We start from the raw sequence: 23,886 nt of genomic DNA on the forward strand, positions 1-23,886 counted from the left end.
TGTGTGTGTGTGTGTGTGTGTGTGTGCGCGCGCGCACACGCACGTGCGTCGGAACCTCCGTTCAACTCAGAGATGTTGCTGGTTAACCCTGATTTTCGATGAAGTACACTTTGTTCCCAAACACACCATTCTGCTTCATGGAATGTTGTCAGCAATTATCATGTACAGGTGTGTTTATCTCCCCCCACAGCTTTCTTCTGAGTGTGTGACTGATCCGGCACATTTTCTTGTATGTCAAGACCATCAAAGTTAACAGGAAATGGCACCTGTGGAGAGAGGGTGACACCAGCCCTGAGTGACATGTATTATGAGGGCATGTATTATGAGGAATGCTACTTTAGCCCATTCCAGGTTGACCTGCCCATGATTGGCTGTTTAGGATCGTGATGAATCACTTGAGTTTAGGGAGCAGGATTGGCAGCATGCCCTCAGAGAAAAATAAAAACTAGAATTTCCCTGCAAGACTATTTAGTTCCACAAACTTTGTTGTCATGGAAAGGAAGAGCTTGAGGTTTCAAGTTATGATGCTGATATACCTCCGATATGCGTGGCTGTTTTCATCCCCTTCTTCAGAAGGCCTGCAGCTGCAATCAGTAGAAAACTGTGTTGAAGCTTACAGGCAGCATCACGGGCTTCTAGCAGGTCTGTGAACTGACTAGCCTGGGCACAGTTGTGCCTTTATGCAGAAATTGATGAGTTGCTTTTCATCCTTCCTGTAAGGCTCTCCATCTCAGTCCCACCAGGACAGCAGGCCCTGCGATGTTGCTCATGCCTTGCTTTGTGAACATCCTGGGCTGAGAGTCCAGCTCTCCTCTAGGCTCGATGAGAAGGCTGACCTGCTCATTCGGAGATGCCTTTAAGGTATCATGTCTGTAAATGAAAACTCATGTTGACCTTGTTTTTGAAAAACGATTTGATAAAAAGGAATGGAGACCTCATTCCAAGCCTCAGGATGTTCGGTGCCTGCTCTCCAGAAACGATAACCTCCCTCTTCCCTCTGGATCTGGCTACAGGCCTTAGAAGTATCAGTGAAAACCTCAGTGCTAAAAGAACAATCGAATCAGGACTGGCCTTCTCTCTTCCTTTCCAACTGCCCGTTGTAGGTTTTAACAAAGATAGGGGTGGGGGTATTGAAATAAGGAATAAAAATGAAATTTATTAACAATCTACTGTATACCTGGCACTACACTAACTGGTTACTTTTATCTTGTATAATTTAATCCTGATATCCAAGAGTTGATGGTAGTTGTTATTCCCATTTTAAAGATAAAAAACAGCCTGAGAGAGGTAAAGTCACAGGCCCACAGACACAGTGGGAGGAACTATGACCCTGTGTTCAGCCAAACACCTCCCATGAGCCACCTTGACAGTATAACTGTTTAATAGTTGACATTTTAAAGACATTTCTTTCTCTGGTGCTGTGGTTCCACTGTAGACGTTGATTTGTGTCTCCTGGCTTTAACTGGCGAGGAAGTTGTACAATTCAGCAAGGAACCGTCACGTAGGATCTGAGGTCAAATCTCTGGTCACTGTTTATAGTTTCAGCTGCTCAGCCCTTCCTAAATTACAGCTCTTTTAAACTTACCTTGCAGTGCCAATTTTGGGAAGGGCATAGGACTGAAGAAATGGAGCACAGCACTAACGCAGAAAGCATCTAGGAAGGAAGGAAGGAAACATTTTTGAAAGTAGCAATGTAGATTCTAACAACTCTCTCTTCTGTACCCTCATTTGTTCACCTTACAGGTGAGGAGGTCTTTGAATTAAAGCATCCCATGCCTCACTTCTCTTGGGCTTGAATCTGTATAATGGGAACAGATGTTGGAAGAAACAATAGACAATTTTAAAGCATTATGAAATTAAAATGTGAATTTTTATGCATCTAGGGGGCCAAAATAGGTCATATGGCAATGAAAACCAAGCAAGTAACAAACATATATGCAGTGCTCAATGAAAGACCTAGTCTGGGGCCTCAAGCAACTCACAACACTCATGGAACAAAGAGCAGACAGTGGATGAGGAGGCGTCAAGTGGCGAGATGCAGAGACAGGGGAGTTGAGCTAGGCCCTGAAGGATGGGCAGATGGAGGTTGGTGAGGGGGAGAGGGAAGGTGTCATTAGGACACCCTGAATTCATCTTTATTATTAAAAAAAAAAAAACGCAAAATACAATCCTTAGCTTCATCCCCTTTCTTCCTCAGACCCTAATGTCATTTACATCTCTCCTCTTCTTTTACCTGCCCTATTCCTATGAAACAGGGCAAATACGCAGCTATTCATGTAAAGAGGAAATTGAGAAGTGAAGTGATTAGGTCACGTGACACTTCGTACTCAGCGATAGCGGTAGGACAAGATAGAACACACTCCACTCAGCTTGACTAGATAGCTATACCACTTTTTCCTGAAGGTTTTGGGTAGTTCTTTTACGAGAAAGAAAAAAAAAAATTTCCCCTAATGGACTTCATGGGAAATAGCATCAAAAGCAAAGTTAAATAAAAAGTCACTTGAGATTTTCAAAAACCTCTATCCTTGGCTAAAAATGGCTGGAGATTTGAACCATATTATAGGGAAAAAATAAATTTCCTGTGCTCAAAACCTTAATGTATTTTCAACCTACATGTCACTTTAATAGCTTGGTTATATAATTGCTGTAGTGATAATTAGGTTAACACATTGTACTTATCTGAGGATCATGATAGGCTTTGATTTTTCAGCCATTCATCTCTATTAGGAAGTACGGAATGGCCACACTTAAGAAGAAAGGTCTAGCTGATGAATCAGAAAATTAAATGACTCATTCCTGGTGTCAATCAACTCTTTGACAGAATGAAATGCTGAATCCAATAGGTCTGGTTCTTAAGCCTCAAAATGTCTTCACTCAGTCTGAAAGTAGCGCTTGCCCTAAAGATTCTGATCTGCATGTACTGGATCAGATATCTTCTGATCCTAGTGACCATGAGCTCTTTGGGAGGGATCAGTTACCATAGTGAGTCAAGTAGATTCATGTGCTTTATTTTAACAGAAACCAAAGCTTTGGCTCTCTTAATCCTCACTCTTTTTTCAAGATGTATTTGTTCAGAAAAAGGACAGACATTCAGGCACATGGGGCTGTCATGCCCGGAGAGATTCCCTCTGAACTAGAGAATTTGATTCCTGCCAAGATCCGTCTCAGACAACCCCACCCTCAAGCTTACCACGTCCATTTCTCTTCCTTTCACCCCACCTGTTGCTGCCCTCTCTAGGACCGAATGTTACGCCCGCAACTGTGTCCTCCCAGCTGTTGCTGTTCAGCTGTTGTAGTCTGTCAAGCGGTAATTTCTCCTTTTTCTAAAATTTAACACCATGTGACAGTAAGATAAGAACTTCTGACCAATTGGGGAAAACATGTCGTCGGAGTGGGGGCAGTGAGGGGCGGACTGGGAAGGAATGAAAACCTCATTCTGATAAGTGTAAATTTTGTTCCTGCCGCCAGGCTGGCACCAGATAAGGGCACTTGGTATAGTTTAACAAATCTCGGCATCTTCAAGAGGGCACTGGGACATTTCTTCAAAGGATTTTTTTTTTCTGAGTGCCTGCCGTGTGCAAATCACAGTGCTAAACAGGGAAGCCTTTTTCTTCTCCCCACCCCTTCCCCAGACGTCTCCTTCCCAATTTTCAAATCCTATTGACTCCCTTCATAGTGGACAGTCTTCCATCCTCCCCCTCCTCTTCCTGGTAATGTCTGGAAAGGAATCCCAGGGCTCACTGCGAAGACAGCTGTTCCTAGTTCAGAAATCAGCCTTGGTCAAGGCAAGTCAAATGTGATTTCTCTGGCAGATGAGCAATCCATGGCTCCTCTCTTCACTTTGGTAGCCACCTACCTCCTCAGACACGCAGCTGGAGAGGAAGTTTCTGCCATTGTCTGGCTCCCATTTGAGAGAGAGGAGGAGAAAAGGGAGAAAGAGAAAGCTGAGAAAGAAAGAAATAAAAAGGCCTGCAATCTTGGTACAATGGAGAAAGGAGAAAAAGGAAAGGGCAAGTTAGAGAGGGAAGTGATGAGATGGTTGGGCTCTGGGTGTGAGAGATCCACAGTGCTAACATTTCATTCCCTTGGATTGGAAGCTGCAGACCACGCTAGTGGGGTCCCTCCTTTGCGAGTGAGAAGGTATGTATCCAAGGAACTGTCTTCAGCTTGAAGGCCTCTTCACAAGGGACATAAATTCATCATGATGTATTTTGGCTCTATGAAAAACAGCTTCAGAAAAACACAAGATTGCAAAAAATAAAAATAAATAGAAACCAGTAGAAGCTATTCTCAAGCAATGGCGACTGCTTACTATTCCCTGAAAAAATGTAAAATGAGCTTAAAAACGATTTCATCTTTATTGGCATTTACTTTTACTTAAATCGCCTTAGAAATGTGATAATGTCACCATTCCAGAAGTTATCAAGATGGAGGGAAAATAAGTGATCATTTTAAACTTAGAATTGGCGATATAAATATTTATTGTTTAACTGATGTCATTACGGAACCAAGAAGAGATAGGCTTACAATGTATCACTTAAGGATATGTTTGGGGTTTTTTGTTAACACATTAAAAAATGTTTATTTTTGCAAGTTGCTAATGAAACTGCAGTAAGCCAAGAACAAACACATGGTCACAAAGTCAGATATTCTCTCAGGTACTTAAAATTCATGTGGATTTCAAATGTATTGTCTGGCAATGATGGGAAATCCCCTCACAGGGCCTGTATTGCTTGCTCCAAATGGCTGTGAGCACACTGGACTTGTCTTTTGTTTCTTTGCTGTTGCTGTTAACTAAAACAGCTATGCTAATAAAATTTGAATTTGCAAATGTGATAGGGGAAAGATGTTTTGCATCCTGGTTTGTCATGACGAGCCAGAAATGAGAAGGAAAAAGAAATCCTTCAGTAAAGGTGGCTTTTTGAGTTGACTGAACAATCCTGGTACATCTTTGTTCTGTAGTTGAAGGGCTGATAGCTACTGCCTTTTAAGTGATGCTACCATGGGAAGTTATGTATAGGAATAATAAAAAATGGAAATGTCACAAGATATACAGGGTTTTCTGCAGGAGCAGAAAATTAACTGTTGGGTTATAAACATGGGTCACGATATGTCGAGCACCAGTCCCTAAATTGTAGTAGCAACTTTGTGCAAAAATGTTGAAAGAGCTCAAGTCAGTGGACTGTATTCTGGTTCATTGATTGAGTGAGGTGGCAGGAAAAGGGTTTGTATTCCAATTCAAGCAGTTTGTACTCTGTGTACAAATGCATTTATTAGCACTGTTTCCATTGAGTGTGTTTTTTTTAATGCCAGTGATAATTCAGTGCTCAGAAAATGACCTGTGGACAAAACTCTGTATGAGATGAGGTTCGAAGAGGGAAGTGGAGCTGAAATTGCACAGTGCTTTCCCTTGCCTGGGAAGGCCTCATATAAAATGAGGTCATTCAGAAACTTTCCCTTGAAGTGCTTCCAATTCTTGAATTGCCTTTTGTTTGGGAAATGAATAGCAAGTTGATTAAAAAAAGGAGACAATTAGGGAAGGTAGGGGGATGGGGCTAAGAAGAGCTTAAGGTTTTTCTACAATGCAGCTAAAACTATGAGGAAACTTCATTGTTCAGGACAGCCTGGTCCCCAGTGATGGCAACACAGGGTGGTGTCACCAACCGGTTCATATCCACGGGTGGGGCCAGCCGATGGCGTCGTCCCCTCCACTGCTATCGATAAGATCCTTGGCTATAAAATAGCTTCATTGAACCCGAGCGTTCAACAGCGGCCCCATAGAGCTGTCTGCCAAATAACTCCAACTGCCAAAACATGATACCTGATGGCTCGTTACTGCATGAAAATTAAAAAAGGGGCCCTGTTGAGTTGTTTTTAGATTTTTTTTCTTCCTTCCAAAGCAGTGAAATGAGAAATTGAAGCTTTTCATCGGGTGGTATTTGGTTGGGTGTTCTTGTTTTGTTTTCTCAAGAGCTTTTGAAATTTGTATTTTTACAAATGGCTTTTGTGTATGTGCTGTGATCATGGAAACCAACTCGATATTAGAAATGAAAGCTACAAATGGAAGATTGTTGTGAATAACCTATGGTGGGGGGTGATGTGTGTGAGTATTTTGTTTCCCTCTGGTACCTACATCAAGTGCCTATGCAATCACTACATTATTTATGTATTTGGCAGTCAAAGTATTTAAACTCACATGCACCCCATAAGCTCTCCTCGGTTCACATCACCCATGTAGAGTGAGTTTTCTTTTATATTTGACCCTGGTTTTGTTTATATCTTTAAACTGCAAAAGCAAATGTGCTTTGAAAACTATGTTACACGGTAGTTAAATAAGGCAGTAACCTATGCACTTGGAATTCTCTCTTTGTGACCTACTTACATACTACTTCACCCTCCTCATAGTATGATTAAAAGCTGCTTTGAAGCCACTATTGCCTCAAGGGATTTGAGGCTAGAATTTAACAAACTGCTGAGAAGGCTTAAGTCAGTAAGAGGGCTTCCTTACAGCTTCTTCCAACTAATTCACATGCAATTAAAGAGAAAATAAGTATTTCAGAAGCATACATGTTAATGAAACATGTTCTACCTTATAGAATGTAGATCTATATGGACCTTTTTGCTATGGCTTAGAAAATATTTTTCATTTTGATTAATGCAGTTGTGTTTTGCTTCTGTTTTGGAGGCCAATTCTGCTCATTTCTTAAAATAATTTTTATATAGTCAGCTCATTATATACATTAGATATTTGTGCAAATAACATATGGAAAACCAAGAACTGCCAAGGTTTGTCTTCATTTATCCACCTAATTATTAAGATAATTGAAAGACCAATCAAAATCCTGTAATTTTGAAGGCAGAACAGTAGCTGGGGAATAAATGTAGCTTAGTAGTCTGAGGACAAGTTTGGCCCTTTGGGAGTGTAAGAATTCACTCGATTGCAACCATTCCTCAGTTCCTTAGGAGCCCAGACCTGGTTCCTCCAGTAAGGTAGTATTTAAAAAATTAAGGTTAGTTTAGCCCTACATCTAATGATCTTGGAAATAGAAGGTCAAAAGCCAGATATATTGTTCAGCTGAAGAAGGCAACCAAGTCCATTGAGCATGTGTGGACTTAATTGAATATCCCAGGTCTGATACTTTATATTGCTCAATGCATCAAACCTGGATTTAAAACTGATATGTGAGTGTCCATTTGCCTTCATAACCTCTAAAGATAGTTAGCTGTCGTCACACAAGAAACTGGTGAGAAATAATTAAAATCATATTTTCTCTATATCACGTCTGACACATTTAACTATTTGTAACTTGGTTGTTTAACCCTCTGGTTTGTGTGATGGTATCCTCAGGCATAATTTGTGAGGAGAAAGCCCAGCTTCCTAGCACAGTTCTGATTTTTAGAAAGACAAAAACTGAAAATTACATATTTCAAACAAAACCATAATGTGTGTGTGCGTGTATGTTTGTATAGGTATATGGATGTATAGCTGTATAGACAGAGACATTACCCTAAAAGTTTAAGATGTCATTACAAAATCAAGTGAAGGTTTCTCTAAGAGATAAACTATAAACTTTTGGTACGCAATTTATGATGTTGATTCAGAATGTGAAATATGCCATGAAGTCTTACATACTTGTGACTACACTGTGAAAAGTTTGCCACCCAAATAATCAACAGTGAGAACGATCAATTAGAATGTCACCTTAGAAACGAATTAGTTTTCCAGAACTTATGCAAATCACTTAAAAATTAAACTCGCCAGCTTCTCTGTTTTTTCTGAGTTTGGCCATTTTTCTCAATTCTTGTTAGTAAATCAGTCACAAATCTTAAGTGGGTATTTAAGCTTCATGGCCCTTACATTACAGACCTAACACTCGTGAATTCACTCAGCTGGTTTCTGATTATTGTGTTAAATACTAGGAAATGGCAGATTCATGATTATCGTTTATGTAGAAAACGTGATTTATGACTTTATTTTCAGCCGCTTATACTTCTTAGTGTTTGCAAGATGACAGAAAAGGCAGTGCCATCGTGCAGAGACAGGTTTGTCTTCCTTAGGGCACTGCGATAAGTCCCTAAATGTCACTTGGGTCATATATCTGATCTTTACTTCGCCTAAACCTCCTATACCCTTTCGGTGATCGCTGTTAGTTCCTGCCCGGGCAAGCACACCACACCGAGGAGCATCGAAGCGAACCCTCGGGCTGCTCGCCTCCCGCGGCTGGGCTCTGGGAGCGCGGCTCGGGTCTGGAAGTGGAGCGGGCTTTGGCGCCCGGGTGGCCCTAAACCTACTCCCAGCTGCCACGGCGGCCTCTTGCCAGGGACCCCCGGGCGGGGGAGCAGAGCCGGGCTGGGGAGCAGAGCCAGGCGGGGAGCGGGTTTGCCTTCGGGGGCCCGGGGGACCCTGAGAAGTCTGGCCGTGCCCGGGCGGTGAGCGCGGCGGCGGCCCGCCCTGGGTCCCCGCGGGGCGGAGCCGGGTTCGGGGCCGCGCTCTGGGCCGGCGGGCCCGCAGGGGTTAAGCGGCGGCGGGCGCCCCGCGAGCTCCGCCCCCGCCCGCCGCACCTGGCGCTCGGCAGCCGGCCGCCCCGGCGCTGGATTTCGGAGGGGATTGGCGGAGCGCGAGGAGAGAATGTGACAAGTGCCGGCTCGGCGGCCGCCGGGGGAGGCCGCGCGCACCTGTCCCTGCCCGTCTCGCGCCGCCCGCGGCCGCTCGGACGCGCGCAGAGCCGCCCCCCGCGCCCGCGAACATGACTTCTGCCTTCAAGCTGGATTTCCTCCCGGACATGATGGTCGAGGGCCGCCTGCTCGTTCCTGACAGAATGTGAGTGGCGCCGCGTCCCGAGGCCAGGCGAGCGGGCGTCCTCCCCGCAGAGTCGGCGGCGCGAAAGGGACGGGCGTCGCCCGCGGCGCCCGGGCGCGACTTGGCCGCTTCGGAACCGTCGCCTCCCTCGGCCTTCGGAGGCCGGCGCGGGACGCGGGAGGAGGGAGCGGGTGCGGACGAGCAGCGCCGGCGGTGCGGGGCGCGGGGCTTCCCGGAGGGACGAGCGGGGCACGGCGTCCCGGGGACCGGGCGGGGTCCGCGAGTCCGGGTGAGGACCAGCGGGCGGAGCGCGGCGTCCCGGGTCCCCGCGGGGTGAGTGGGGGACGGGCGGGGTCCACGGACCGGGACGAGGACCCGCGAGCAGGGTGAGCGGGGCGCGGCGTCCCGGGGTCCGGGCGGGGTCCATGAGTCCAAGTGGGGACCGGCGAGCCGGGCGCGGTAGTCCCGGGGTCCGGTGGGGCGGGCGGGGACCGGGCGGGGTCCTGGGGTCCGGGTGAGGACTGAGCGGGGCGCGGCGTGACGGGGAGCGGGCGGGGACCGGCGAGCGGGCACGGGGTCCGGGCGGGGTGCGCGCGTGCGAATGTGCACGCTCGTGTCATTTGAAATGCGGGGCTGACGGAGCTCTCGTGGCCCGGGGAAGGAGCTCTTCTTACCAAATTACCCGCTCATCTGATTTAATATTTGCAAAGATCCTTTCCTGAGGTGGGAGAGGGGAAGCGGAGACAAGGAAGGGCGGGGGGATAATTATAAAGCGTGAAACTAGCCAGGTGTACTTTATTGCAGAAATTAGAGGTAATTTTTACGTAATCATGGTTTGTCTTATATGCAGTCTGTAATTTAATAATTAATGTGATTCTGGTTGTTTTACATGTCGTCAAACTAAGGTAGAGCGTTTATTGGAAAGAAGTAGAGAGCTGGGATTCCTGAAGAAAGGAAAGTATGTCTAATTTTTAGCTGGCTTGATAGGAAAGTTTTTATTAGCTCGGGGGAGTCAGTAGGATCTATTTGTATTTCAGGCATGTTGGGAAAAGGAAACCTAAAAAGAGAGAAAAGATTGCCAGAGTGGGACCAAAAGGTCTATGTCCTTTTTAGACATTTTAAATTTTCTCTGATCAGGCGAGAAATTGAATAGCGGATCTAAGCTGTAATTAATCTAATCCAGTGGGAAAAAAAATGGATTGGTATGGTAAGAGTGCATGTAAAATGTTTCCTGTTCTACCCACTGTAGGACTTAACATCCCTATTCTTTCTGGCACCTTATGGTACTCTGCAGTATTGAGGTTATTCCAGGCTTTATGTTCCATTTCCCTGGCAACTAACTTTCCCCTGCCATGCTAGATTCTTTTTCTAGCGTGTTAAGTGTTATGAGTTAAGAGATTCTTGAGAAACTCTGCAGTGGCCAATTATTTGAGCTGCAAGGACCCCCCCCACCCCCCGCAAAAAAAAGGAGGGGGGTGGAGGAGGGGGATGATACAATCTGTTATGCAAATTGTCTTTTGAGTCAATATTAAGAAAGTTAATTTGCTTGTACACGATCAGGTTCATCTTTTCAATATTCTGTTTTGGTAGTTTTCTCCGAGATATGAATCATGATTAGTAACATTTCCACGATATTTGTTTTAACAGACCTCTGTCCTGTCCCCCATCTTAAAATGTATACCTATATAGACACGTAATACATGTTTGCACATGAGCTAGTATGAAAGTTTTATGCGTTTTCTCCTCTAGAGGCTAGAGCGTCCAGGCTAAACTGAAGAATTCGCCTAATCATGATTTTGAATTTATGGTCACCTGCTACTTAAGTGACCATAATATAGCTAAGCTGTTGAATGAGCTATGAATTTAAAGTGTTAATGGCCTCAGAAAGATGAAGTTTCTTGTCAATTAAATTATGAATTATGAAAATTCAGTTTATCCTTTTCATTTGGTGGATGAATGTGGCCTGTTCAAGCGATTTGCTCTGAACTGAGCTCTTGTGCCTTAGCCATGGAGTCTCCTATGAAAATCCTAACGTGACTTCTACCTCACGTCTCTTCCAAATGTTAGTTATTTCCAAATGATAGCCTTTGGAATCAAATCCAAATTGATCTCAGCGTTTGTCAGCTGTTGCTTAATTGAACTAAGGGAAGAAAAGAGGATTTGTAAATGATAGTTTTATTATTTGTTTCCTAAATAGCTATTGTGTGTCTCCGTAGCCCTGAGAACACTAGAGCATGCTTTTATATATCGTTGATAATTAACTCACATTAGATACTGTATCTGGGGATAGAGGTGTTGGGGGGGGAATATGACAAGTTGAAAATGCCTGAAATCCGCCTAAGTTGTAAGTTTTATTGCCGTATTCACACAGTTGAGAAGATAGCCATGCGGATTTATTGTTTTCGGGACTGGTTGTCATGTGTGGTATATTGCCATTTGGACTAAATTGCAGTCGGCTAGATATTGGCCTGTTCCTAAAAGGAACTTAAATAAAGCATAGGGGCTTTTCTGCTGTTGATTTTTCTAAAGCAGTAGAACATTTTCAATGGCGTTTTCCCACGAGAATGTATTAGATAAGTTTGCAAGAGGTAATACGTTTGAGTCCTCAAGGCAGATGAACAAATAGCTTTTGAGTTGAATTATTATGCTTGATGGCCCCACGAGCTATCCAGTGTTTAAAGAGCCCAGATCATTTAAGGCTCTGTAGTGGTGTAGAATTGCTGTAACATATGCTTCAAAGTTTTGGGGTTTTAAACATTCAGTATCAAAACTATAAATGGAAATGGACATTTTAAATAATCGTGGCTGTTAAAGTTTCATTGTCTTTGTGTTACTATAGAATATCATATACAATATTAGCCACACAGCATAATGAAAACAGGCACTGATTTTTTTTTTAATTTGATTTTAAACTGACAGTTGGTTTTCGATTAAGATGGGGGAGAGTGTTTCCTCCTTTGATTCACCTTTTTAATGACCATATACATGCATTTAGGGTTTGTAAATGGTTTTGAATTTTTAAACAAAGCTAATAAATGATGTCTCAGAAATGAGAAATTACAGTTAGACTGATAAACACAGCTTAAAAAACATTAGGTGTTAGAATAAGACACTGAGAAGAGTCTACCAATAAATTAAAAATATTTTTTTTTTTTTTACATTTGGTAGGTAACCTTATTGAAAATGAGAAAAGTTATGTTGACTGTAAATTCATCAGCTCAGTGAACTAGCTTTTTGTTAAGTCCTTTCAAGTTGGGATAACTGGCAAAATATCTATCAGTGTATAATTAAACTGAAGGGTGGTTCTAAGGACACCATTGTTAAAACTGAAAAGGGCTTTAGAGACCATCTCATCAGACCTCATTTTATAGATTAGGAAACTGTTAGAGGGGCAGTGTGACTAGTCCAAGAAGTAATTACTGCCTCCCCCCAAAATAAGCAAACGTGAGTTGTTAGTTGAGTGCCTGCCACGCGCCAGGATAGTTTATTCACACTGTCTCTAATCTGCAGAGTGGATATTGCCCACATTTTACAGATGATGCTTAAAGAGGTGACCTGCTTGCCCCTGCCACATAGGCAGTAAATGGCAAAGCTGTGGCTTTCAAGTAAGTGAACACATGGGGTGGTATGTAATGTTCATGGGTTGATGCAGAGAAGAACACTGAATTAAAGGATATGACATACCGTTTTATCAAAATCAAAACTGTGCCACGTGAGAATGAGCATAAGAAATAAGTATGTCACCTGATCAGGATTGATGTATGTGAAACATCATTTTATACTTTCTAATTTGATTCTAATTCGGTTATTCCATATATTTATTAACATAAAAGCAGAATACAGTTTAATTAAAAATCTTTTTGGTTTACAAGTTTCCAGCAAGATAAAGATCAAAAGCAGTGGGGTTCTGTTTTTCTCCTCCATGGGCATTTAAAGTCTGTTTAGAAAATGCAGTTATAAATAATATGGAGATAACTGGTATTTATCACCTGATACTCTGATGGTCATGAAAGGAAATTAAAATGAGAAAAGTCTAAAGAAAAGACTTTGCATATGGTTCTTTAAGGAAAATTTTTGAAGTATTTTTTTCAGTTGAGATTGCTCCGTTAACAGCACATATTATCAGCTGCTTTCCGAGAGGAAGAATTCATCCCACATTGGCTTTTTAGAACACTGATATTATCTTTGATCTGGGCAGAGGTATTATTTTAATTGTTTAATCTTGCTGTTTAATTGTAATTTGCTGGGTTGAGATAACTTTGGCATCTGTTGATGATATGCAGTGAGCTGGGGAAACAAGACCCTTGAAAGACAAGATAAAAAGGTGATGGGATTTTTAGATATGAACCTAGTAATTAAGATTTCATGGGATCATTTAGAGTGTTTTCCACTTCTCAGTGTTTGTTTGTTTTTTTTTTCTCCCCTAACAGCTATAATAACACTATATTTGGCCTCTGGTGAAAGACTGCAATATCCTTAGCTTTTTTACGTAAATCCCCAAACTTCATTTCTCTTTACCCCTTCCTTACTTTTATTAAAAGTTAAACACTTGTTTACTTAGCATAAAAAGACAGGTTATGTTTGGCATGCAAAATGATCTGATACAGCTGAGTGTAATACAACCAGCGCCCAATATGACCCAGCTCTTGGGCAAAAAATCAGGGTAGCGATCATTGTTGAGGCTTATATGTAGATTATAACGGGAATATGATGTCATTGTTGAATTTTTTGTAAAAACCAACAAAAATGAAAACAAGCTCTCATAAATGTTAAGCAATACTATAAGCATTCCATATCTAATTTGCATTTAAATGGAAAATATTTTCAACATGATTCAAGGAGCAAAATTAATAAGTCATCAATGTTGCTTATGTTCAATGCTGCACTTTACCCCAACTTAATAGGTCATTCTTTCCACTTTAGAGTATTACCGTTTGGGAGATTTTATTTCTTCAGGGGAGGGTCACATTTTTGCTTTGTGTTTTGGGGTTAGGCCATCACAAAGAGTTAGATGTTTGTCAGTGTAATGTTTGTTTTACAGAACCACAGAAGGGAGGGTTTGGAAACTACTAATGATTTCCAGTTCATTAGCACCTACAAGTTCTCATGCATCCTGTTTGTTTCCTCCACCAAGGAGGTGCCGAGTAATATAATGAAGCCAGTATCAGTGGTGTGCTACTTGTGTAGCAGTGCAGAAAATGTATTTTTATTTTTCCTTAAGAAACAGCTCTTGCTAAACCTAAGAGAAATGGAGCTGCACATTCCTGGTAAAAACCTATGTGGGAAACAAAAACTAATTAGAGCAGCAAATGTGATGCTCTCAGGTAATGGTAAAATAATTATTCCCCTTTAGCATCATCACTGTGTAATTGTTCCATCCAATATCCTCATGCTCTGAATCCAGATGTGAAGGGATGGAAACCACCTCCTCCTCCTGGGAATGTCTTTTTCATTTAGTGAGAGCTTCAGACTCCTCCTAAAGGACTTTTAAAAGAAAGGGGGAGACATTGAGGGAGATTTTGAACAGCTTCACTCTCCCCATTTGTGCTAAATCATGACAGAAAGTGATTACTCCAACTGTTTTTATAGAAATACAATTCCAGTTATGTGGCTGAAATGCCTTGTGAGCGTATTTGAGATTTACACATTGGCCGTGCCAACCTGGAGTTTTATGAACAGTCTCTTATGAACTGCAGATTGTATGTTATGTTCAGATACTAAGAGTGATGTTTTAAAATCAGCTGATAATTTAAAATGTAATGCTAGTAAGTGTGTTATCCTGTGGTTTTCAAAATGACGTATGAGTACAAATTCAGGTTTTGGTTAAATTTTATTTACTCCATTTGAATGAATGCCTCAGAGCCAACTTAAGCAGCAAATTATTAGACCTATGTTTTTTCCTCCTAAAGATTTATGTAAATTAAGTTTAGGCTGTATTTAAACTATCAGGTCGGCTTTATTATTCTGTATTTTTCTATCAGGCTATGTGGCCTTTTACTTAAGGTTGGGTTTTAAATGAAGAAATCTATTCTGAGGAGATCTTCTTTTAAACAATCTGTGCGTCCTCCAGATCAGCAGCCCAGGAGTCACCTAGGTAGTTGACCAGTTTGCCAGGATTCCTCTAGTGCTTTAAAGGTAGGAGTTAGATATAATATTTTGATTTTAAATCTCAATAATTAAAGAAATCAGTCGGGCACAGTTGCTCACGCCTGTAATCCCAGCACTTCGGGAGGCCGAGGCAGGCGGATCACCTTCAGGAGTTTGAGACCAGCCTGGCCAACATGGCAAAACCCTGTGTCTACTAAAAATACAAAAATTAGTTCGCCGTGGTTTCGCATGCATCTAGTCCCACTTACTTGGGAGGCTGAGGGAGGAGAATCACCTGAACCTGGGAGATGGAGGTTGCAGTGAGCTGAGATGGCAGCATTACACTCTAGCCTGGGCAACAGAGCAAGACTCTGTCTTCTTCTTCTAATAATAATAATAATAATAATAATAATAATAATAATAATAATGAAGAAGTCCCAGAAGTTTGTCTCTTCAGTGAGACTGTATGCGGTGCTGTCTGTCATAATCATGGAAATCCAGTTCCCCCAGTGCCACAGCTGCTTTATCTCACATTTACAAGCTCCAATAGGACTGAAGATTTCCTACTTTCACAGATGAAGGTGGTGACTCACTACTCAGGGACAATGAAATTAAGGTCAGCTGATTTATTTCATACCTTGACATAGCTTTTGGACAGCTTAAATTATTTTTGGTACCATAACAGTGTACTCCTAAGTACTTCGATTTACATACTAGGTCTAAAATTCTGTGCTTTTATGCTGAAAGTCTTGATTTTATGCTTTTTCTAAAGTTCACAGCTTGAGTAAAACTCATTAAATTTTAAGGTGGTATTTTATATCCTTTCCCCCAAATTATGTCTTCCTTTCTCCTAGTAGCAGGAAAGTTGAACCTCATTTATTTGGCACAAAGACAATCAGTTGGTCTTGTAGGCTAAAAGAGTACAGTATTTTGTCATTTACTTGAATGTGGTCAGTAGGCCTAAAATATGTGTGGGGGTATATACATATGTATGTGTGTATATAAATATATATACATATATGTGTGTGTATATATATACATATATGTGTGTGTATATATATACATATATGTGTGTGTATATATATACACATATGTGTGTGTATATATATATACACATATGTGTGTGTGTATACATATATATGTATGTGACTGTATATCTGGAAAGTCATCTTATTGGACATATGATATAGTTAGGCTTTGTGTCCCCACCCAGATCTTATCTTGAACTGTAGTCACCATAGTCCCCACATGTCAAGGGAGAGAGCAGGTGGAGGTAATTGAATTATAGGGACAGTTTCCCATGTGCTGTTCTCGTGGTAGTGAGTTCTCACGAGATCCAATGGTTTTATAAGGGGCCCTTCCCACTTCGTTCAACGCTTTCCCTTCTTGCCACCTTGTGAGGAAGGTGCCTGCTTCCCCTTCCCTTTCTGCCGTGATTGTAAGTTTCCTGAGGCCTCCCCAGTCATGCTTAACTGAGTTGACTAAAACTCTTTTCTTTATAAATTACCCAGTCTCAGGCAGTTCTTTATAGCAGTTTGAAAATGGACTAATACAGCATAGGTGTTCGCTTTCTAAAAATATTTACCATGAAATGGTCTTTGGTTACAAAAGTCTTGATACTTGTGTTTTTGGATTATTACCATTATAACTGAAAGACTTTATGTTCAGAAAAGTTTCACATTGTGACCAAAGATGTACTGCAAATTAGTGATACTGCTAGAAAAAAAGTCTCAGGACTGTATTTCAACTCTTCTGCCCAGAACTTTGGATTAACTCTGATGAAGGGTGAAGACAGCCTCACTCTGGCAGTCCTGCCATGTTACTGGGTGAAAAGCTCAGACTCTTTCCCTTTTGAGGGCCTCTTTTCTCCTCACTGCTGAGTCCTTGGATCTGGGGGCTTCTTCTGTTTCTCAGTGGCAATCGAGATGTTGCTACTCCTGAGGTCTTTTCAGAGTTAGAGTAGGAAGAAAAACAGACTCTTCACAGAGAAATCTGGACAGTTGGGCCTCCACGGACGTTGTCGTTATGCAGACACATATGGTCCTCCGCGGACCACACCCCCTACCTTGTGCCTCTTGGCTGCTGCTTCCATTTTATATGATCCATGTCATGATCCCACGGCCACCTGTTGCTGTTAAAAGGGGTCCTTGAAATTTTTATTGTCTAATGGGAATCCAGCACATAAACTGAACACTTAAAAAAGGTGAACGTTACAGCAGATTCACAAGCCTGGAAGTGGGTAAATTGGTGTAAACCAACTTAAATACCTACCCACTCCCCTCCCACACACACACCCAGGTGTTTTCTCTTTGGAACTCGGGGGAAGACATTGGGTATCTAGTAAAACAGGGTTGAAATCATTTGGTCCTTGAAAACTCTCAGGGGAATAATAGAAAGATGATACCCAAAAGTGTGAAGACAGAAAGCATTTGTTAGAGGACTAATGTGGATTTACTTCGTTGTTTTGCTCTTCAGTCCTGAATCTCTGTACCCTGGCCTAGATTCAGTATGGTCATAACCAGTACAGCTTTTTCTGAAGTTTTCTTACTGCCCTTATGTTTTCCTGATTTATATATATATATATTTTTAAAAAATCTCCTCTAATGCCCGTTTTATCCTTTTCCTGAGCGGCTTCCTAAGTTTCAACAGAAGGGGCCACATCCGTCCAGGACTTAGTTCTCAGGGTTGGAGCCTCGGGAGGAGAGCAGTATCCAAATACCTAGCTCATCACTTGTAAATTCCACTGGAGCAGCTGCTTGTTTCTGCGCATTGAACTGTATTTTGACTTCCTACATTATAGGAGGAGTGTTGAGTTTTCGGGTTGAGCATAAGGGTGGCGTGTTTCAGAATGATTAACTTTATGGATGTCTTTGTCTGGGCCAGCTATATTTGGCTATGCTGCAGCTGTGTTTGCCTTCTCAAAATTGTCACCAGGAGGCCTCCAACTGCAATTACTCACTTGAGTCCACGCTGGTAACATCTTTGCTCGTGACTCCCATTGTCCAGCCAGCCATCTTTTCTTGGTGTCAGGACTGAGAGATAACACGGGAATCGTTCGAGAAGCCTGAATGCTGCTGAATGCTGCTGGCAGCTGTGTCTCAAAGCAGTTTCTTAATATTAAGCCGTCCTTACATTGCCTCCTCGTGCATTTGGGATTCTTCTTTCTTTTCACCACAAGCTCCTGTTTTCCTGTCTGCTTGTTCCCCCTTTTCTTTTACGCTTTGATGTCCGAAAGTTGCCACCAGCATCAAATGGACCGTGTTTCTTCCTCTTCTGGGTACCTAGAGCGCTTGGGAATGCGTTTTTACTTCTGGTGTCTTAGAGTCCTCTTATATAAGGGCCGCTTTCCTGTGTTGGAGAGGAGACTGGGAGGCAAGTCCTTTTTTTTTTTCTTCCCCTCGGTTGAGTACTTGCTGCAGAATTTACCTTTCTCTCGGGAGAAATTGAGGAAATAATTTTTCTTACTACAAAGACCATTTTAATTCCATTGGCTATGTGTGGGTTTTAATTTTTCATGGAAGTAACTTCCTCTTGGATTGTTCAACTTGCGCTGTAAGTCGTAGAATGGAACCACTAGGGACATGGCTTCAGGGCCTCTCCCAGCACCAGAGTGGAAGGGCGTCCTTCAAGGCTAGGCGTCCTTTGCCACTGTCTTACGAGAATGCCTGGCCTGCCTTCTAATCTGTTCCATGCCTACTTCAAGTCTCAGTTGACTTGTCAAGATTCCTCATCTAGAAAATAAGGACAATAAAATAAGCTGCTTACCTGTCCCACAGTATTACCGTCAGACTAATGTTGGGAAAGAAATGACAACCTAAATATTTTATAGCTTCCTGGCACTTAAAACTGGCCACAAGTTCCCCTGCATTTCCCAGGAGAATCAAATCTAATGGAACTTCATTACAACTGAAGAGTGAATGTTTTCTTCTTCGGAACTTTCATTCTTTTACGTCTCAGGCAAAGGCCCATAAAGCATTATTGCTCCCAAGTGAACTTTCAGAAAACGCGCAGTCCCCAGGACAACATCATGAAGACTGATTCTTTTTTCTTCCCCTCACCTTTCTGCATGATGATTGAGAAGTAGAATGAAGTTCACATTCCCTCTGTGAACTAGTGGTCAGACCTTTCCATTCTGGGATGGGGTGAAGCAAAGGCAGTATCTCCACATGATCCTTCTGAAAAGCCCTTCTATACACCAGATTTTGATTTTCTTATGGGAAGAGAATCAGCCACACAATTTGAAGGCTGGTTCTGACATAATGGGAATCACAACCCTTGCAGAAACCCAGCCGTTAAGGAAATGAATTTTTCTTTTCTATTCTTTTTTTTTTTTTTTTTTTTTTTTTTTGAGATGGAGTCTCGCACTGTCACCCAGGCTAAAGTGCAATGGCGTGATCCCAACTCACTGCAACCTCTGCCTCCTGGGTTCAAGTGATTCTCTTGCCTCAGCCTCCCGAGTAGCTGGGATTACAAGCGCCCACCACCATGCCTGGCTAATTTTTTGTTATTTTTAGCAAAGACGGGGTTTCACCGTGTTGGCCAGGCTGGTCTCAAACTCCTGACCTCATGATCCACCTGCCTTGGCCTCCCAAAGTGCTAGGATTACAGGTGTGAGCCACCGCACCCGGCCTTTTTTTTTTTTTTTTTTTTTTTGGGAGATGTAATCTTGCTCTGTTGCCCAGGCTAGAGTGCAGTGGTGCAAACTTGGCTCACTGCATCCTCCGCCTCCTGGGTTCAAGTGATTCTCCTGCCTCAGTCTTCTGAGTAGCTGAGATTACAGGCCCCCACCTGGCTAATTGTTTTGAACTTTTAGTAGAGATGGGGTTTCACCATATTGGCCAGGCTAGTCTCAAACTCCTGACCTCAAGTGATGAGTCCGCCTTGGCCTTCCAAAGTGCTGGGATTACAGGCGTGAGCCACTACGCCTGGCCAAGGACATGATTTTGATGGTATGAATATGGAGCCGGGAGGTCTGTAGACCTTGCAGCCTTGGGTGGCCTCATTAGGTGCTCAGGCCGCAGAATGCCTGGAGGATGTAGATGGAGAGAGTCCTTGGAGAAATGACCTAGACAAGGAATTGGTGATTTTTGCCTTATGTGGTGGTGTAGGGTTAAGACAAGGGGTTTGGTGTGTGGGTTATCTGTAGCATCTATGTGGTGTCCAGCTGCAGGGTGTGTCCTAGTTATTTTGGTGGTTAATAAACAGGCACTTCTTTATTCTGATGTAGCTGATAGGGTCTTTGGAGTGCTAAGAGATCAGAGTCTCCACAGAATGTGACAGTTTGCTCCCAGTGCTGCAAGTGACTTGATGCCCTAGATCAGACAGCACATATTCTGTTTGGAAGCCTAAAGCCTCGGTGTGTGAATCCATTGTTGAAGAATATCCTCCATGACGGGCCAGGGGAATATTTGGCACCTACTGTAGCTGAGGGTGTGATATTGACTGTGGAGAAGCTCTCCAGGCTGTGAATGTGACCTCCAAAATGCAGACTCTTGCCTCTCATCACAAAACACTTTGCATTAGGGTGAACCAGGGAACTTCGCTGGAGGCAGGGGGGCCTTTGGCAATATCAAAGATGACTGTTGTTGCTGAGATTGTTGGGAAGGGAAAACTAGGTCTGTGGCTGAAAGCTGGCAAAATCTTTGGAGAAGAGGGCCAGCCACACAGATACTACAAATGTTTCTGTACATATTAATTGGTACTTTGTAATTAGCACTTATTCTCTTATCAATGTCAAAGAAGTCTGATTAACTTTATAGGCAGCCTTTCAGTTGGGCCAACGGTTTTAAATCTGCCTGTTGTAAAAAGTGACCAAAATTGGACTTTTGTCACCTCAGAAGCCACGTGATTGGCCATACTTTTATGTTGCCTCTCTCTCAGTCTCATTTTTCAGGTCTCCTAAGGACGTGCTACTTTTGTTCCAGATTTGTTTCCAGATCCCTGCTCAAGTAATAATCGTGCAGACCCCAGAAGCCAGAAAATGTTTTCCAGTGTCAACCAAACTAATTCCTTGCCAATCATATGCCGCTTTTTGGTGTGTGTTTCTTTTCTGATTACTAACACTTTAAGGGATGCTGCCTTCCTGTGGTTACATTTTCCGAACTATTTTGTGAGATTAGTTATTCTTGATTTAGGATATACCATGGGCCAGCCATCAGGCTAAGGAGTTTATATTTTATCAGTAATTCTCAGAAAAAATTTCCTCAGTAATTTGTGTCATTTCCATCTCACAAATGAGGATGTTGAGGTTCTAAAAGGTGGCGGTACTGAAAACTCCAAAATGTACCTCTGTTTCTCATTTCCAAAGTCTGAGGTTGCACCTGTGTTTCTCATTTCCAAAGCCCGAGGTTGCACCTCTGTTCCTCGTCTCCAAAGCCCGAGGTTGCACCTCTGTTCCTCGTCTCCAAAGCCCGAGGTTGCACCTCTGTTCCTCGTCTCCAAAGCCCGAGGTTGCACCTCTGTTCCTCGTCTCCAAAGCCCGAGGTTGCACCTCTGTTCCTCGTCTCCAAAGCCCGAGGTTGCACCTCTGTTCCTCGTCTCCAAAGCCCGCGGTTGCACCTCTGTTCCTCGTCTCCAAAGCCCGAGGTTGCACCTCTGTTTCTCGTCTCCAAAGCCCGAGGTTGCACCTCTGTTCCTCGTCTCCAAAGCCCGAGGTTGCACCTGTTCCTCGTCTCCAAAGCCCGAGGTTGCACCTCTGTTCCTCGTCTCCAAAGCCCGAGGTTGCACCTCTGTTCCTCGTCTCCAAAGCCCGAGGTTGCACCTCTGTTCCTTGTTTCCAAAGCCTGAGGTTGCACCTCTGTTTCTTGTTTTTCCAAAGCCTGAGGTTGCAGCTCTGTTTCTCATTTCCAAAGCCTGAGGTTGCACCTCTGTTTCTAGTTTCCAAAGCCTGAGGTTGCCTGCAAGTCTCTTGTGGATTCTTTTATGTAAACAGGTTGAGTTTCTGGATAGGTGGGCACATTGGCAGCTGAATATGTGGGTTTTGAGTGTGAAATACAGGTTCTTAGCTATGACCCAGCAATCTTCTACTTGTTATGTGCTCTTCCACATAAATTGTTTTTTCTTGATTGTATTTCATAGAGCAATTTCTGAGGCTGCAAGGCAGGAGCATTGTAAGAGACGTGTCAGTGGATTGGGGACACCCAAGCAGTGTCAAGATCTCTTAATGCCTGAGGCAGATTCTCACTTACTGCCGAGATAAAGAAGCAATTAACATTGACTGCTAAGGTGGACACTTATTCTTCATTTATGATAACAGTGTATTTTATGAAGAGGTTTCTTTGGAGGATTTCATTAGACACCTGGCATTTTCCCCCATTAACTTCCAACTTTAACATTTTTGCATATGACTTAGATGAATGCTTGGCCTTCTCAGGTGGCGCTATGCCTTCTTGTGAATTAGAAAATGGTTCTCAGGTGGCATTTTGTCCCCACAGTCCACCTCAGTTGATGACCTTATGCAGTATCCTTTCTACAGTAACATCCTTTTTTACTCCCTCCTCCTTAAGTAGGCCTCATAAGTAGGCAATAGAATAAATGAGCCTCTATGCAAGATATCAGTGGAGTTTCAATGATGGACAGCTGTGGCCAGCTGACATGTGGTACCTGGTCCATTTCAAGGATCATTACACTTGCAGCCACTGCACAGCTTTGTGCTCAAGTGCATAAACATTTGATGGGATTCTGTGTTTTCAGCAAATCGTAAATTTCTGTCTACTTCTAGATACCCAATGTAAAGGAAGGGATAATAGAAAAGTTAGAGTAGAATTCATGCATGGGTTGGTCTAACCCACAAACCATTTCATACTGAACATTAGCTTGTCGAAATGCCTTTACTCTTGGCAGGACACAAGCGCCATAACCTAAGAGGATGTGATTTGAGTGGAGTTTTCATGCCCTGTGTGCTTATTGTATTCTTGCTACTGATGCAAACATTATCTATAATTACATTTTCAAGTGACTGAAAATTGCAGGCTTTGTGGAACAAAAATACAGCCAAAGAATGGAATGTATATTCACTCCACCCTCATTATAAGGCTTTCAGAAATCAGACTATAAGGCCCAATACTATGGCTCTCAACTACATGATACTAACTCCATTCTCTGATGTTTGAACACTTTGTCAAAATGCTGGGTTTCCAATGATGATCGTCTAATTTGAGGAAAATGCTATTACTCTTTTAGCGCTTCATTTGCTCCATTGTTGACTCAATCACAATGGCACCTCCTCACACAAGTCCTCTATTTCCACCCTGTGAAACAAACACAATTTGATTTAGATCGAAGCATGATAGGCAAAGTTGAGAAAGTTGGTTGAGGTGCATGCCTTCTTGGGGCAGGTACGATTGCATCCCTGGGACGTTATATGTCTTTACATCTCCCAGCTCCACATAGGGCTTAGCCAAAAAAAAAAAAATTGCTTCAAGGGGGCATGCACTACATCATGGGCTCTTTCTTTGTCCTTAGAACCTGGCTTTGGTACCAGGAAACCATCCTGGTCAATTTTACTCTTGTAGACACAAGATGAGACCCAATTTCTAATTTCGGCTTAAACCCCTTGAAATTTTTAAAGAGGATCTAGCTGGATGGGGTGACTCAGTACCTTTAATCCCAGATACTCAGGAAGCTGAGGTGGGGGAATTGCTTGAGGCCACGAGTTTGAGGCCAGCCTGTCCCTAAAAAAATAAAAATAAGAGAATCTGACATGTTATATCTTAGTATTTCGTTCATTGTTGAGTAGCATTTTAAAATCTAGGGAACTATGTAATGAAATAGATGTTCCTTGGTTTTGGATGGAAAACTAATGAGAGGAGGAATTTATAATGGCATCGTGGTTTTGTTTTTAAGGCATGAAATTTATAATCTACATGGTATCTCACAATGTTGTAACTCACTTTCTAGGCCCCAGTAGAGTCCAAACTCTTGGACAATTTAAAGAAAAATTATTGTGATGGCTTTATTCAAAATAGAAGCAGAATAAATAATTGATGAAGGTTGCTCAG

At 42.5% G+C, this 23,886-nt stretch overlaps 1 protein-coding gene across 19 annotated transcripts in view; it reads left to right on the forward strand.

Annotated features, from left to right (window-relative positions):
* Window positions 1–23,886, forward strand: part of CELF2 (CUGBP Elav-like family member 2) — a 536,938-nt gene that overhangs the window by 211,379 nt on the left and 301,673 nt on the right. For 2 of the 19 annotated variants that reach the window (XM_054436847.2, XM_054436850.2), the window contains exon 1: window positions 8,513–8,821. The exons of 9 other annotated variants lie outside the window; for them this stretch is intronic. In XM_054436847.2, the coding sequence (XP_054292822.1) occupies window positions 8,748–8,821 (74 nt within the window). In that variant the 5' untranslated portion in view covers window positions 8,513–8,747. 8 more of the 19 variants (XM_054436854.2, XM_054436852.2, XM_063669546.1 and 5 more) reach the window with 8 other exon arrangements.

Source organism: Pongo pygmaeus, chromosome 8, assembly GCF_028885625.2.
Source record: "Pongo pygmaeus isolate AG05252 chromosome 8, NHGRI_mPonPyg2-v2.0_pri, whole genome shotgun sequence".
Classification (NCBI taxonomy): Eukaryota; Metazoa; Chordata; class Mammalia; order Primates; family Hominidae; genus Pongo; species Pongo pygmaeus.